The sequence below is a fragment of the Mirounga leonina genome, unplaced genomic scaffold, assembly GCF_011800145.1.
Source record: "Mirounga leonina isolate KUSES-001 unplaced genomic scaffold, KU_Mleo_1.0 Mir_357, whole genome shotgun sequence".
Taxonomy (NCBI): domain Eukaryota; kingdom Metazoa; phylum Chordata; class Mammalia; order Carnivora; family Phocidae; genus Mirounga; species Mirounga leonina.
The window spans coordinates 158,413-172,883 of NW_023270702.1; the positions used below are offsets into that span (position 1 = coordinate 158,413).

A 14,471-nucleotide genomic window follows, 5' to 3' on the forward strand; every position below is an offset into this window, starting at 1 on the left:
GAAATAAAAAAAGCAGAGGGAAATGGAATGGAAAGAACTGTTTATAAATGACTAGTACAGAAACCCCACCCCCATACCACATATTTTTAGACAATGCTAGTAACCAACAAAATTATTTGTTGCCACAGAAGCCATTATTTTAGCAGATTTTCTTTGGTGTTAATGTTTTGTTAAGAAAAGAGTTCCCTAATGTAACTTGTGGACTTTGGGTGACAAGGGTGTGTCAGTATAGGTTTGTCAGATGTAACAGATGTACCACTGTGGGCAGGATGCTGATGGGGGTGGGGGGATGTTCCATGTGTGTTGGGCAGGGGGGAGACTAGAGGCAAGGGGTATATAGGAACCCTCTGTACTTCCAGCTTAGTTTGCTGTGAGCCTAAAAGTGCCCTGAAAAATGAAGTTTATTAATTTTTTAAAAAAGGATAAGGGAGGATCCTGAGGGATTTCACTCTAAGGAAATATCAGTTAACATAGCCATAGCTCCCCAGTAGTATCTTTAAAAATCGGTATTAGTTAGGTGACACCATGATATGCTGCAATAACAAATGAGCTTCAAAATCTCAGCTTATCAAAAGTTTGTTTCTCATTCATGCCATGCCTAATGAAGGTAAGGGAAAATGTGGCCCTAAGTTTACTACAGTAGTAGTAAAAAGAGAGGGAGAAGGCACACCAGCTCTTAACTGTCCAAGTCCAGAAGTCACCCACCGCGATTCTATTCATGGTCTGTTGGCTAGGACTGTGGCCCCAACCTAACTGCAAAGAACCCTGGGAAATGTAAGAGCACATGCATATTTTTAAGAGCACTAACTATTCCTATCACAATATCAACGTAAAAAATCTAGATGTGCCCTAAGTTTGAACATCTTTGAACAGGTGAAGAAGACTTTGAACAGGATATACCACCAGAATCGTAAAGTTCATGAAAAGACTGTACGCACTACTGCAGCCACCATCATTTTAAATAACAATCCGTCCTACATGGAAGTAAAAAACATTCTGCTCTCTATTGGGGATCTTCCCAAAGAAATGAATAAATACATGCTCGCTGTTGTTCAAGACATCCTACGTTTTGAAATGCCTGCAAGGTATGATGGAGTGCACCTGTCTCTCTGTTTATCTAAGAAAACTTACTTGTTCAAGCTTATTTGTACATTGGTGTAGTACACATGTGGCTAATAATAATGGTGCGGTCATTATGCTAGGTTATGTTACATAAAACCAGAGTTGGCCAAGTTTCCTCCAAGAACTATTTAGCAGTCCAAATAAGACAACTTTACTTTGGCACTATGATCTGAAACCCGGGGTATGCTTTTTACTTAGGTCTCCTGATCAGTCTGGTAAGTATATATTGCCAAATGTTTGTGATGTTTTAAAACACAACTACATTTTTAAAAGGACTATTTTTATCAGTAGCACAACAATGTGATATAAGTTCTCACCAAATGGTCTTTCATGTTAACTTTCCAAAGGTTAGTGATCTAACATTGAAGACTCATCTATCACAGATCAAATGAATCTACCATTTAAGTTAAAAACCTCAGGCATGGCTCTCATTTTGGGACTATGCAACGTATGGGGAGTGGGATCAGCAGACTTCATCCCTTTCAGTAACTCTTACTGGATTCCTCTTCCTTCCAGTACCCAGGTCTCTTCTTCCAAATTCACTGATGTCTCCCTTCAAAGTGGTGCTTCCACAGAGCTCTCTGCACTTCCTCATTGAAATGAGAGGGCTGGAAAAGAAATTTCCATTTCCCCTGAGTTACTTGCACAGCAGGATCCCTAGGAAAGATCAAATTTGAGCATTTTCAGTTGAAAAGGAAAACAGACATGGGGGAGGTTGGAAAATAGATAAAAACAAAGGAAAAAATTTTTAAAAGCAATAAAAGAAAGGGGTGTGGGAGGAGTAGGTAGAAGGGAGAAAAGAGCAGGACAGATAAGGAGGAAGAAGGAACAGATGAGTGAGGGAGGAAGAAGCAAAGTCTGTCTGTAGCCATGTATTCCAAGTGGAATGGATTTGACTTCGATTTCTTTGTTTGCTTTTATGGGACTGTGGAGGAGATCCTGGGTGGGTTTACTGCCCTTGTCTTGTGAACCTAGTGATGCAGGGGACAGTAAAAGAGGACACAATGGGGTAGAGAGCAGCCAGGGAAAGGGGAGGAAGCCGTCGCAACACTGCCAGGCAGATTCTCAGGACCAGAATGGTTAGAGTTGGAAAGGACATTACAGGCCACTTTGCTTGGTATCTCTCTCCAGTGTGGAATCTGCTCACCTAGCAGGTGGTGTCCAGTCTTTGCTTGCACCTGTCCAGTGGCAGGGGGCTTGCCTCCTCTGAGGGAACTTGTGTCATTATTCAGAGACTATCACCAGTACTTCTTAATGTAACTGAAAGTTTCCTATTGGCCCTATTTGCCCCAATCCCTGGAGCAAAGCAGAGCAGGTCTAATCATTCATCCAAATGCAGGCCCTTTGAATATTTGAAGACAGCCATCATGATCTCCTCATTCCTTCTTCTCCAGGCTAATATCTTATAATATTGGGGGACCTATAGGGTTACTATTCCCTCCCTCAATAATTTTCTACCTCAGATCTAGATCCAGATTTCTTTAGTTGCTTATTTTGATATTTTTTGTGATAGTACCATAATTTTGTTATTACTGATATGATTAGTGTTAAGTAGTCGGGATCAGAAAGATCTCAGCACTCCTTAGATAGTAGACAAGATAGTGGCATAGGGTAAGGTTTAAGACTTACTTTAGAGGAGATAATCATTCATTTGTGGGTTTTACTGAGATGTCTCTTTAATTGAAAACTCCGTAAGTAGAAAAAATTCCTGGAAATGAACTGTGACATGTCATCAGCCACTGATAAGGTTAGAGAGCATAGGAAAATATTTAAAGAAATATTGAGCAAACCAACTCCCCCATCCAGTTTGGTACAGCTTTCCTTGAAAGTATATACTATTTAACAATAGAACCATGATGATTCATAGAACATGTGTTTTCCACTCCTGAGGTGTGTCCATCAGTTGGCTTAAGCCATTCGTAGCTGGGCGTCCTTGGCTTGCTGTCATTTTGAGACCAACCTGAATTTCAAATATCTGAGGAATGAAGGGGAAAGCCCTAATGCTAATGCTGGCACTCCAGCTGGCACCTCCCCGGTCTTGGAGTGGCATGAGGAAAATTTGGCCCCCTCTTTTTTCCACTGAGGATTTGTTTTTTTTCCAAATCTGACTTAGGAAGCCACCATTACAATGAATGTGCAGCTTTTTCCTTTTCTGTGTTGCAGCAAAATGGTCCGTCGAGTTCTGAAGGAAATGGTTGCTCATAATTATGACCGTTTCTCCAAGAGTGGATCCTCTTCTGCCTATACTGGCTATGTAGAACGTACGTCACCCAAAAAGGGGTTCTCCCTCTCTGCCCTTCTCCAAGTTGGTATTGCTGGAACTGTTACTAAATTACAGGGGTTTGGGTGTTTTACTGGTTTTTTTTGTTGTTGTTGTTGTGATTAGGTGCTCCCCACTCAGCATCTACTTACAGCCTGGACATTCTTTACTCTGGTTCTGGCATTCTAAGGAGAAGTAACCTGAACATCTTTCAGTACATTGGGAAAGCTCATCTTCACAGTAGCCAGGTAACTCATTTTCCATTAGTTTTGCTTAATAAAGTATGTAAAAAATTAGTCCAAAGTAGAATAATAGATATTCTGGTGGTAACACTATAGAATGCATAAGTTATTGGTGGCTCCTGTTTTAAGTAGCTTGCGATTCCGTCATCCACGGGAGTCTGTATGGTTTATAATTCCAGAGAGAGTTTCAAGTATGAACTTGAAACCTAAGTAATTTGATTTACTAGACTTGCCAAATATCTCTTTGTCATTTCAAAGGCAAACTTATTCACAAAATTGAAATTGTGCTAATATTTTTCACTTATGTTTCAAAAAATATTATATTTTTATTCATAGATATATTCCTTAAAGTTCCACATATCTAACTCTGGAATGTATTTTCCTTCTCTGGGTGTTTCTATGAAGAAGTTGATTCCCCATAATAAAAACTTTGACTCTCTATAGAGTCTATGTTTTTCAGTACCACCAAGAGGAAAAAGAATAAAGTGTAGGCATCTGACAACTGGCTGAATTCCATCTCTTTAGTTTTATTCAAAATTTGGTTACAATCTATAAAGGCTTCCTAATTATAAACTATACTTTCTTTTTAGTTTTTATGCATATCAAATTATAACCTTCTCAATAAGCTCATTTAAGCATTAAAATTGATCCAGTACTACACAAACTTGAGTTCTTATCCATATTATATTACTATACCCTTTGATGAGACTCTAGTTAGAATACTATGTCCTTCTGTCCTGAGGAATCACCATCTGTTTGCTGATAGGCACTTGGAAATGCCAGACATCCAGTGGTTATGGGGCTGGGTATGGGGGACAGAGAATATATAGGATTCTTATGTATGGGAGAGATCTTGATGTGAGCCTCTATCATCTTTTCTTTCAGCTTGAGAGAGAAGTTTGGCAGGAAAGGTGTGAGTCATGGCTTAGAGTGTTCCACACCCCCTCGTAGGAGCAGCCTTACCGCTACTGTCCCAACATTTCTCCATCTCCTGTTAGGAGCTCTGCAGGACAGCTGGTCTATTATATATGACAGTCCTGGAGGGACTAAGAGTCTTGAGGATGACACCATAAAATGGAAAGCCCATGGCCTTGGTAGACAGAAGGGGTTTGAGTTCTGCCTCTGCCATTTGAGATTTTTGGTTTTTGGTTATCTACATCTACAAAAGGGATAAAAGGTTGCAAGGATTAAATGAAGAAAACGAATTCACCTTATGCTCAGGCATAGAGTTGGGTTTTTGTTTTTGTTTTGGTTTGGTTTGCCTAGCTGCTGCAGCTGTCTGAATTTCTGACCCTTAGGAAAGTTCTAGCCACAGCTCAGAAGCCTCCCCATCACTTATAGAACAGGCAGGGAGCTGATGTCAGCACTGTTATTTCCATTTTTCCCCAGGTGGTCATTGAAGCCCAAGGACTGGAGGCCTTGATTGCAGCTACTCCTGATGAGGGAGAGGAGAACCTTGACTCCTACGCTGGCATGTCAGCCATCCTCTTTGATGTTCAGCTCAGACCTGTCACTTTTTTCAATGGATACAGTGATTTGATGTCCAAAATGCTGTCAGCATCTGGTGACCCTGTCAGTGTGGTGAAGGGACTCATTCTGCTGATAGATCATTCCCAGGTAATCCGTTTCTTCTGCAACTATTTGTTTAATCCCTAATGTGTTCCAGGCACATTTGAAATGGGTGGAACCTCAGAGGACAAGGTTCCACCCATCTAGGAGTTCACATTCTAAGCACTCACCCTCTTGGTATTGCTGCCCTTCCTCCTTTTCCCCTTTGTTATTAGGAAGCAGACTTTTCTTTCACCTTTGTTAGCTGATGAAAACACATCCTCACTGTTGAGGCAAAAGAGAAAATAGTCAATATAATATGAATACAGTAATGTCATATATATTTCAATAAAACCGAAAGAAAAAAGAGAGAAAATACTAATGCTAATAGAAACAAGAAATTATGGAGAAAATAACCTAAGCCCTTTTGTTTTTGATCAAAACTGTGTCTTATGGATATCCCTAGCTGCAAGGAAAACTGGTAAGTGTAGTTTTTCAAAGGGCACCTTGTCATTCTGAACTAGCCTATATTGTAGTTAAAATGAATGAAGAGAAGGACAAGCAGCAGTACCTGTCATATCCCTTAATCCTCAAGGTCACATATGAAAAAACAGGTCTCAAATTATATCAGAATTTTGCATTGCACGTATCCATTACAGTATTAACTCTGAGGAGATGAATTCTTTTTTTGAGAGAGAGAGCGTGTACATGCATGTGGCGTGGGGGAGGGCCAAAGGGAGAGGGAGAGAATCCTAAGCAGGCTCCAGCATACACAGCATGGAGCCCGACACGGGGCTTGATCTCACAACCATGAGATCATGACCTGAGCTGAAATCAAGAGTTGGGCGCTTAACCGACTGAGCCATCCAGGCACACCGAAGGGGAGATGAATTCTTAATGAAAAAATCTCTGAAGCAGTCATAAGAGTGCTGAGGAAGTGATCTACATTTTAAGACACAGGAATCATGACGGTTCCAATCCCATCTGTGTGTGCTCAGCTACCTATCAACAATCTCTGATGGTCAGAATTGGGCTGTAAAACTTGATGAAAACACAGTAATCTAGATCAGGCTCAGCAGACTTTTTATGTAAAGGGCAGAAAGCAAATATTTTAGACTTTGTGGACCATATGGTCTCTATTGCAATTACTCAGCTCTGCCACTATAGGGTGAAAACAGCCCTCAGCAATATATTAACAAATGAGTGTGGCAGTGCTCCAACAAAACTGTATTTACAAAACCAGCAAGTGGGCCAGATCAGCCTGCAGGCCATAGTTTGCCAACTCCTGATCTAGATGATCTTGTAAAGTTCTTCTGTTCATTGAGAGAAGTCACCTAAGGTGTATTCTAAGGCAAAGATCATCCCGTGGCTATTAAAACATAACCCAATGTCTGTGTATTTCCTATTGGAGTACTTGGCAGATTAGGGGTTACTATACAAATAAGCTGTTTGACGCTCCCTGGTTCTGCAGAGCAATCCAGTAATGCCGTCCCGGCTTCAGAGGCACATACCACTCTAGGTCAAGTGCTGACATTGAAGGAAATTTTGGCAGTGGATAGGCTGTCACAGCCACCAGGGCAGATGGAATTACTCTGTGCTTACTCTCCCTCTCTCTTTTCGGCTAACTGGATTACTCTTCAGAGAAGGATGTCTGGTAAAGTCAGCTTAATAGGGAGATCCTCTTTATCCAGCAAAGAACATATTTTCCTGAATGGAAGCAATGGGATAATTTGTCAAAGTATCAGTGTTTGAACTAAGAGACACCTTTGAGACCAAAGGTCCAAGATCAAGGGGTCACACTAGCTACAAATGTAAAGTATCTTGTTCCTGTAGCTCATAGGCAATAATTTAAATAAATATGCATTCTGGGTCAAACAAGGACATAAGCCTATGATCTTTATTATGATATTTCTCAGAACACTAGGAGACAAAATAGAGTTATGATTTTGTAAGAGCCATGTGTGGTAATAGAAAAGTATCCTCCCTAGAGATAGTCTGGGTATTCATTCTGTCTCCCATGTATGGCTAGCAGGCCTGGGTTCCTTTTAAATCTTCAGATATAGTGCTTACCATGGAAGATTAGTAGGGGAATTAAATGAGATACCAAATGTAGAGCTTCGGGGCCACAGTAGGTCCTCAGAACTGTTAGTTCCACTTACTTGGTACCCTTAAAAATGAGAACCACTGCACTATGTGGTTTAGTCCCTTTCACAAAGAAAGAGTAGTGTGTCCCTCTACAGGGTTCAGTGCTCTGTCCTTCAATGGGAGCTCAGGAAAATTCCTCTGTGACTACACCTAAGAGTTCTTCCATGGTCCCTTTGCATGAGAGAAATGCAATCTTCCCAGAGAGCCAAGGCACTCCTTAAAACCCAGACTGCAATGGAAATGCTCTCTCCCCACAAAAGGCACATTGTCTAAAATCTGTGAAATATTCTTTTCCATGGCACTTGGTGTGTTTTGATCTACCTAACGTATGGCCAGTGGGAAAGCCAAACTCCTCATCAAAGACTTTTTTTGATTGGGTGGACTAACAAGATTATCGTTTTCAAACTGGGAGAGAGGAGAAGATCCAAAGAAAGAAATGCTTTTTTTGTTATTTTTTTAGAGAGGGAGAGAGAGAGAGAGAGTGCATGTGCACGTGTGAGCACATAGGTGGGGGTAGAGGGGCAGAGGGAGAGGGAGAGAAAGAATCTTAAGCAGGCTCCATGCTCAGCATGGAGCTCAATCTCATGACCCTGAGATCATGATCTGAGCTGAAATCAAGAGTCAGATCCTTGGGGGTGCCTGAGTGGCTCTGTCAGATGGGCGTCTGCCTTCAGCTCAGGTCATGGTCCCAGGGTCCTGGGATCGAGCCCCACGTTGGGCTCCCTGCTCAGCGGGGAGTCTGCTTTTCCCTCTCCCTCTACCTGCCACTCCCCCTGCTTGTACACTCACTCTCTGTCAAATAAATAAAATTTTTTAATAAAAATCTTAAAAAAAAAAGAGTTGGTGAGCGTTGTGAAGTGTGCAAGACTGTTGAATCACAGACCTGTACCTCTGAAACAAATAATACATTATATGTTTAAAAAAAAGAAGAAGAAGAAGATAGCAGGAGGGGAAGAATGAAGGGGGGGAAATCGGAGGGGGAGACGAACCATGAGAGACTCTGGACTCTGAGAAACAAACTGAGGGTTCTAGAGGGGAGGGGGTGGGGGGATGGGTTGGCCTGGTGTTGGGTATTAAGGAGGGCACGTTCTGCATGGAGCACTGGGTGTTATACGCAGACAATGAATCATGGAACACTACATCAAAAACTAATGATGTAATGTATGGTGATTAACATAACATAATAAAAAAATAAAATAAAAAGAGGAGTGAGAATCAAAAAAAAAAAAAAGAAACCTATGTCATCTCTACCATCTCTCCCTCCACAAAACTTAAAATATATAATCAGCCACCCCCCACACCTGCAGCTGCGGCTCTTTCTACCAACGGGTCCTGTCCCTGTGCTATAATAAAATCACCCTTTTGCACCAAAAAAGAAAAAAAAAAAAGAGTTGGACACTTAATTGACTGAGCCACCCAGGCTACCAGAAAGAAATACTTCTAAGACAGGGCACACAGTAGGGTTCATTTGGGAACAATCATGATTACAGTGCAAATGGAGAACTCAAATCTTGGTTCTGTAGTTCATAGGCATTGGTTAAAATTTGGGCATAATTATTCTGGCTTTCTCAGGATAATTTGTGTTCCTTAAATATTAGTTATGATGCATGAGACAACCTTGCATCCTACCACAACCACATTTAGTTCTAGAGTAAATGTAGCTGTACGTATTCTTAAGGTTTTCTCCTAATGTGTCCTGAGTTCTATGTTAAGAACCTCACACTTTCATCCAAGTGTCTTTAGACTAAAAGTAGCTTCATGCCACAATGAGACTTTTTTGGTATACCTGGTTGTAAATCAAGGCCTTTAACTGAGATTTCTTGCCATGTTTTTCAGAAAGTGGAGAGAATTCAGAGAGATCAATATGATCCTTTCTAGAAAGCAAAATCGTGGCATTTATAGTTGGGGAAAGCATGGCTTGTTTGGTCTGAGTAGGGCAGTTACATAAGGAAGTTAGTCATGCTGCCAGTTACCATGAACCTAAGATCTTTGGATATCAAAATTAAGGATACTGAGCCTTTTTTTCTCTAGAGCCATTATCTTTTCCAACACTGTTCCCAGGCAATGTGATTGCAATCCAGCTGAAGAACTTTTCAGCCAACATCACCCCAGCTAATGTCCTCAGAAAATGCAAGACTTAAAGGCTAACTACTGACAAACCCATTGACTAAATACTTTAGCGAATCAACAGTCTACTTCCAGTGATCAAGTTTAGGACAATGTGTTTCCAAGCCTAGAGAAAGACTCCAACATTAGCACAACTCAAATGTTATTATCTATAGCAGGAGGCTGAACATGACTTTGGAAAGGGGTTGACTAAATTTGCTTATTGTTATTATTACTATTATTAAATATTTTTGCTTCTAGGAGCTTCAGTTGCAATCTGGACTAAAGGCGAATATGGATGTCCAGGGTGGTCTAGCTATTGACATTTCAGGTGCAATGGAGTTTAGCCTGTGGTATCGTGAGTCTAAAACCCGGGTGAAAAATCGGTAAGCATATGTATAATATTCTATGCAATGAACTGCAGAGATATGCTTCTGGAATTGTTTAGCTCTCTGACTTTTCAAAATCTATGTTTTCTATTTGTAATTATTGAATCATAGAGTCGGAAGAAACCATGGGAAGTCATTCTCTCCATAGCTTCTCGTGAGCAGGCCAATTATCTGATCAACTCAGCCAAGAATCGTCATGCTTTTAAAGACATCTATCCACAGCCAGCTGGTCCCGTGGATGAGAAGTTCATCTTCTCTTGGTATTCCACTTCAGTAATTGACAATGTTGTCAGAAAATATGACTCCAAAGCAAACTTTTTAGTTTATCCCTCTTGTTGGGATTTTTTTTTTTTTAAAGATTTTATCTGTCAGAGAAAAAGAGAGAGCAGAAGCAGGGGAAGCTGCAGGGAGAGGGTGAAGCAGGCTCCCAGCTGAGCAAGGAGCCCAATGCAGGCCTCAGTCCCAGGACCCTAAGATCATGACCTGAGCGGAAGGCAGCCACTTAACCGAGTGAGCCACCCAGGCGTCCCTCTTGTTGGGATTTTAAATCTTCACTCCTTTGCTATCTTCAGTGGAGAAAAATAAAAAGATGGTCACTTTTGTGCAGAATCAGTCTTAAATATTGAAAGTCCTTAAGTTTTTTCATTAGCATTCTTTTTTCTAAACAAAATGTTCTCAGCTCCTTTAGTTTTTCTAATGTACGTGTCGAATCAAATGGATGTGTTTTATTTTGAGCATAAGACAATGTTTCTGAACCAGTGTGATAATCAGAAGAATTATTCTTCTGTTTGTTGTGGAATCGAAGAAAAGGAAATGGAAGTGCAATTGATTTTTACCTTTTTTTGATATTTAAAGATATGGTGGGGCAGAAGTGAGATAGGAGTGATAAAATTAAAGTTTTGATTTCTATGAAACTGTGGATAAAGGAATTGAGAAATCAAAAGGCAGCACATTTTAATGTGAAAGGTGACCCACAGTGTTACTAAAAGGAACCAAAGAAGAGAAATGGAACAGGCCATCAGAGGGATCAGCAGTGTAATTTAGGGCTTCTGGGTGAATCCGTCTTCTTTTTTAAAGTATTTTCTAGATAGAAGTTCCCCCAAATTAAATGGAATTGAATTCTTTGCAGAAAGAAATCAACAAGAGCCACACCCAAAATTATCTGGATTTTTATTTTTATTTATTTTTATTATTTTTTTAATTAACATATAATGTATTATTTGTTTCAGGGGTACAGGTCTGTGATTCATCAGTCTTACACAATTCACAGTGCTGACCATAGCACATACCCTCCCCAGTGTCCATCACCCTGCCACCCCATCCCTCCCACCCCCCTCCACTCCAGCAACTCTCAGTTTTTTCCTGAGATTAAGAGTCTCTAATTATCTGGATTTTAAAAAAGGACACAGTATCCCTAAGAATCTACCAGTATCCACACTGTAGCCAATCTATCTTTAATTTTTCATTTGTTCATTTAAAAAATATCTCTTAAGCCTTTGTTGAGTGTAAGATATTAGAAGGTATGGTAAGGGATTCAGGGACTTACATGAAACCACCTCTGACCTACTTTTACACCGACGACAACAGCGGGGACTTTAATTTGCACAGCCAACTTTGATAGTATCCTTCTATCAGAAAAGCCTGGGCACAGAACTTTGTTTTAATTGGGGAAGTAATTTCCCACAGTTTCATTTAAAGTCTACAATTAAATTAGAGTGATCCTAGAGGTAAGCCTTCTACTGGGATTGTTTATCCTCCTCCTCATCATCCAAGCCACGTTCCCTCATCAACGCAATCTGCCTACCCAATTCTCTAGGCAACTATTGGGGAACCCACCATATTTGTCCTTCCTGGGGCAATGCATTGTACACTCCCCACTGTAGGAATAGTTTTTGGTGACACAATATTTTTTCAAATATCTTGGCAACCATAGACTTATGTCTCTGGGGACCCTTTGGAGAAAGTAATGAAATGGAATAGAAAAAGCTCCAAAGAACTCCACAGAGAGATAGTTACTAAGAAAATTGTTATGAACGGCAGCTGTCTTTGTGAGTTTAGGCTTTGTTTTAAGCTAGCTCAGGTATTTCTGACTTCCTGAAAGGATCAGGTTCCAGGCACGTTTTCCCCTTGGCCCTTGGTATGCCCATATCACATAGTAGTACCTGCTAGACACTTCATTCCCACATCTGGAATTGAAGGCCATGGGTGGGCGCAGGGGAAGGGCAGGCTTCACTGCCTCATCACGGGGACTAACCAGGCCCTGATTCCCAGCAGAACTCTGAGCACGTTTAGGTCACATAGTAGTCTTTTACATGGTTCCTTCCAGTTGTGAGTTCAGACCCTGTGAAATTAGAGCTATTGGTCTAGATCAGTTAAATGTGATATTAACAAGGTTTTTTTTTTTTGGCCTAAATCTTTAGGGTGGCTCTGGCAATAATTGGCAGCATCACCGTGGACTCCTCTTTTGTGAAAGCTGGCCTGGAAATCAGTGCAGAAACAGAAGCAGGCCTGGAGTTTATCTCCACGGTGCAATTTTCTCAGTACCCATTCTTGGTTTGCATGCAGATGGACAAGGATGGAGTTCCGTTCAGGTAAGACGCAGTGCTCATGGAATGTTCCTGGGCAGTCCCCAGTTCACCAGAAACTTACGCCCAGTTTTGAGCATTTAGTTTTCAAAATGGTAAAAATACAGTGAAATGTAAATTCCCTTTAAATAAATAAAAGAATAAATGATAAGGCTTAAAAAAAGTCAGTTTCTAGGATACCAAGAAAATATGAGGACTAGTTCATTTGATTCTGGGGATAATACTGTATTCTAGTCCAGAAATAATTTATGAAGGTAACAAAGGGATTTGATTTACCCTAAGAGTTGCCATGTAGTTTTAGCAAAAATAGTGGACATATACTATCAGCTAACTTCACAACTGTCTCCTAGACTGAAGATTCAAAACAAAACACCTGGCAATCAATTACCATGGTTTAAGAGCCGAAATTAATTCATAATTTTTAGGTAATCATACAACAGCAACTTGGTCTTGTTTAAGTTTTGGCTTAAGCTTGAGAGTTTGAGATTTTGAATTGAAAGAAAACATTTTCAGTAGAATTCTTAGTGTCTCAAATATCAAATATATGATCGTTCATGTAAGCTACCTATCACTTCTTCTACCCTACAGCTTCTCATTTACACTGTGTCCTTTGAATCTTATAATGGTTATTTATAACAATACTATCACATGGAAGTAGAATGCTTTGGTTAGCATCGACTCTTCTGTTAGTTGTAGAGGTCTCCCTGACACATTATTAACCACGAAGGCAATTGGTATATTTAAAACAGCAAGCATATCTTACATCATCTCCTTTGATAAGTAGACCAGAGTTAAGCACCTTCTTTATTGTACTGACATTTCATGATTCATATGAGGAATGTGTAAATGATATCAGTACAAATAGGAGTAGGTTATATTTTTACAGAATGAAAGATAGTGGATTATAATCAGAATATTAAGCTGTTTGTTAACTTATATTAACTTATGTTTAGAATAAACCTCCATTAATGAATTAAAAAAAAAAAATCAACCTTCCAGTGGTCAAAATGCAGTGACCACCAAGCCAGGCTCACGGCTAACTGGTTTCTTTCCACATTCCACTTGGCCCAGAGCTCTAGGAATGTTTGCCTGTCAGCCTTCTCAGCCTAAATCCAGTTGGACTTGCTAATTACTCAAAAGGGGAGTGCTCCCAAGGTGGGGCTCCTGGAATGAGGGGTGGGAGACATAACAAGGCCTGCAAAGCTTAACAGCATCTCCAAAAAGCTGAGAGGAGTTTTGTCCTTCATTCTAGAAAAATGTGTGGCAGGACTCCTATATTCTAGGCATTCAAAGTATATCTGTTGCTGTAGAAATAAATGGGAAGAAAACAATGACCCCATTCATGGGAATGGAAGCTGGTAGTCTTTGGCACTCCCATCCTTTCTCAAATTGCTTTGAAACAGAAGCTTCAAGCGTACATGCAGTCAGTAGCTTGGCTCTGAGGGCTGTGGGGTCCCTTTAATATGTGTGTAATTTTGTTATTGTCGCTGTCATTATGCAGGCAATTTGAGACCAAGTATGAAAGGCTGTCCACAGGCAGAGGTTACGTCTCTCGGAGAAGAAAAGAAAGCCTCATAGCGGGATCTGAATTTCCGCTCCACCAAGAGAACTCTGACATGTGCAAGGTGGTGTTTGCCCCTGAGCCCGAGAGTAGTTCTGGCGGTTGGTTTTGAAGCTGATTGGTGAGGTTTCACTTGGATCTGTCTTCCGAGAAGGGATACGATGTGACATGCCTGTATACTTGCTCTCTGAGAGCACAGTGTTTACATATTTGCCTGTATTTAAGATTTTTGTAAAAAGCTCTGAAAAACCTCAAATGATTAAATTTGGGCCAATTCTGTATGCTACCAATAGTGTCATCTTGGGCCAACATATGTGACACTTCCAGCAACATTCCTGGTTTGGGGTCCTCTGTCAAATCCCATTTGGTACAGTGAGAAGAGTGTTGTTCTGAGAAGAAATAATTATCTGTAAAACACAAAACAAAACACATGTACCCTCAGGAGAACCCAATTTTGTTTCAACGATTTTCAATCAGTGTGTAGGAAGCCCCCCATAGGACCTTATGCATGGC

General features: G+C 40.5%; 1 protein-coding gene across 1 annotated transcript in view; it reads left to right on the top strand.

Moving 5' to 3' along the window:
* MTTP (microsomal triglyceride transfer protein) overlaps positions 1 to 14,187 on the top strand; it is a 54,854-nt gene extending 40,667 nt beyond the window's left edge. The window contains exons 12-18 of the mRNA XM_035030128.1: positions 855 to 1,085; positions 3,286 to 3,383; positions 3,509 to 3,630; positions 5,014 to 5,241; positions 9,685 to 9,809; positions 12,233 to 12,403; positions 13,899 to 14,187. Of these exons, the coding sequence (XP_034886019.1) occupies positions 855 to 1,085; positions 3,286 to 3,383; positions 3,509 to 3,630; positions 5,014 to 5,241; positions 9,685 to 9,809; positions 12,233 to 12,403; positions 13,899 to 14,070 (1,147 nt within the window). The 3' untranslated portion in view covers positions 14,071 to 14,187. The remainder of the gene's footprint in view (positions 1 to 854; positions 1,086 to 3,285; positions 3,384 to 3,508; positions 3,631 to 5,013; positions 5,242 to 9,684; positions 9,810 to 12,232; positions 12,404 to 13,898) is intronic.
* Positions 14,188 to 14,471: the final 284 nt, after the last annotated feature.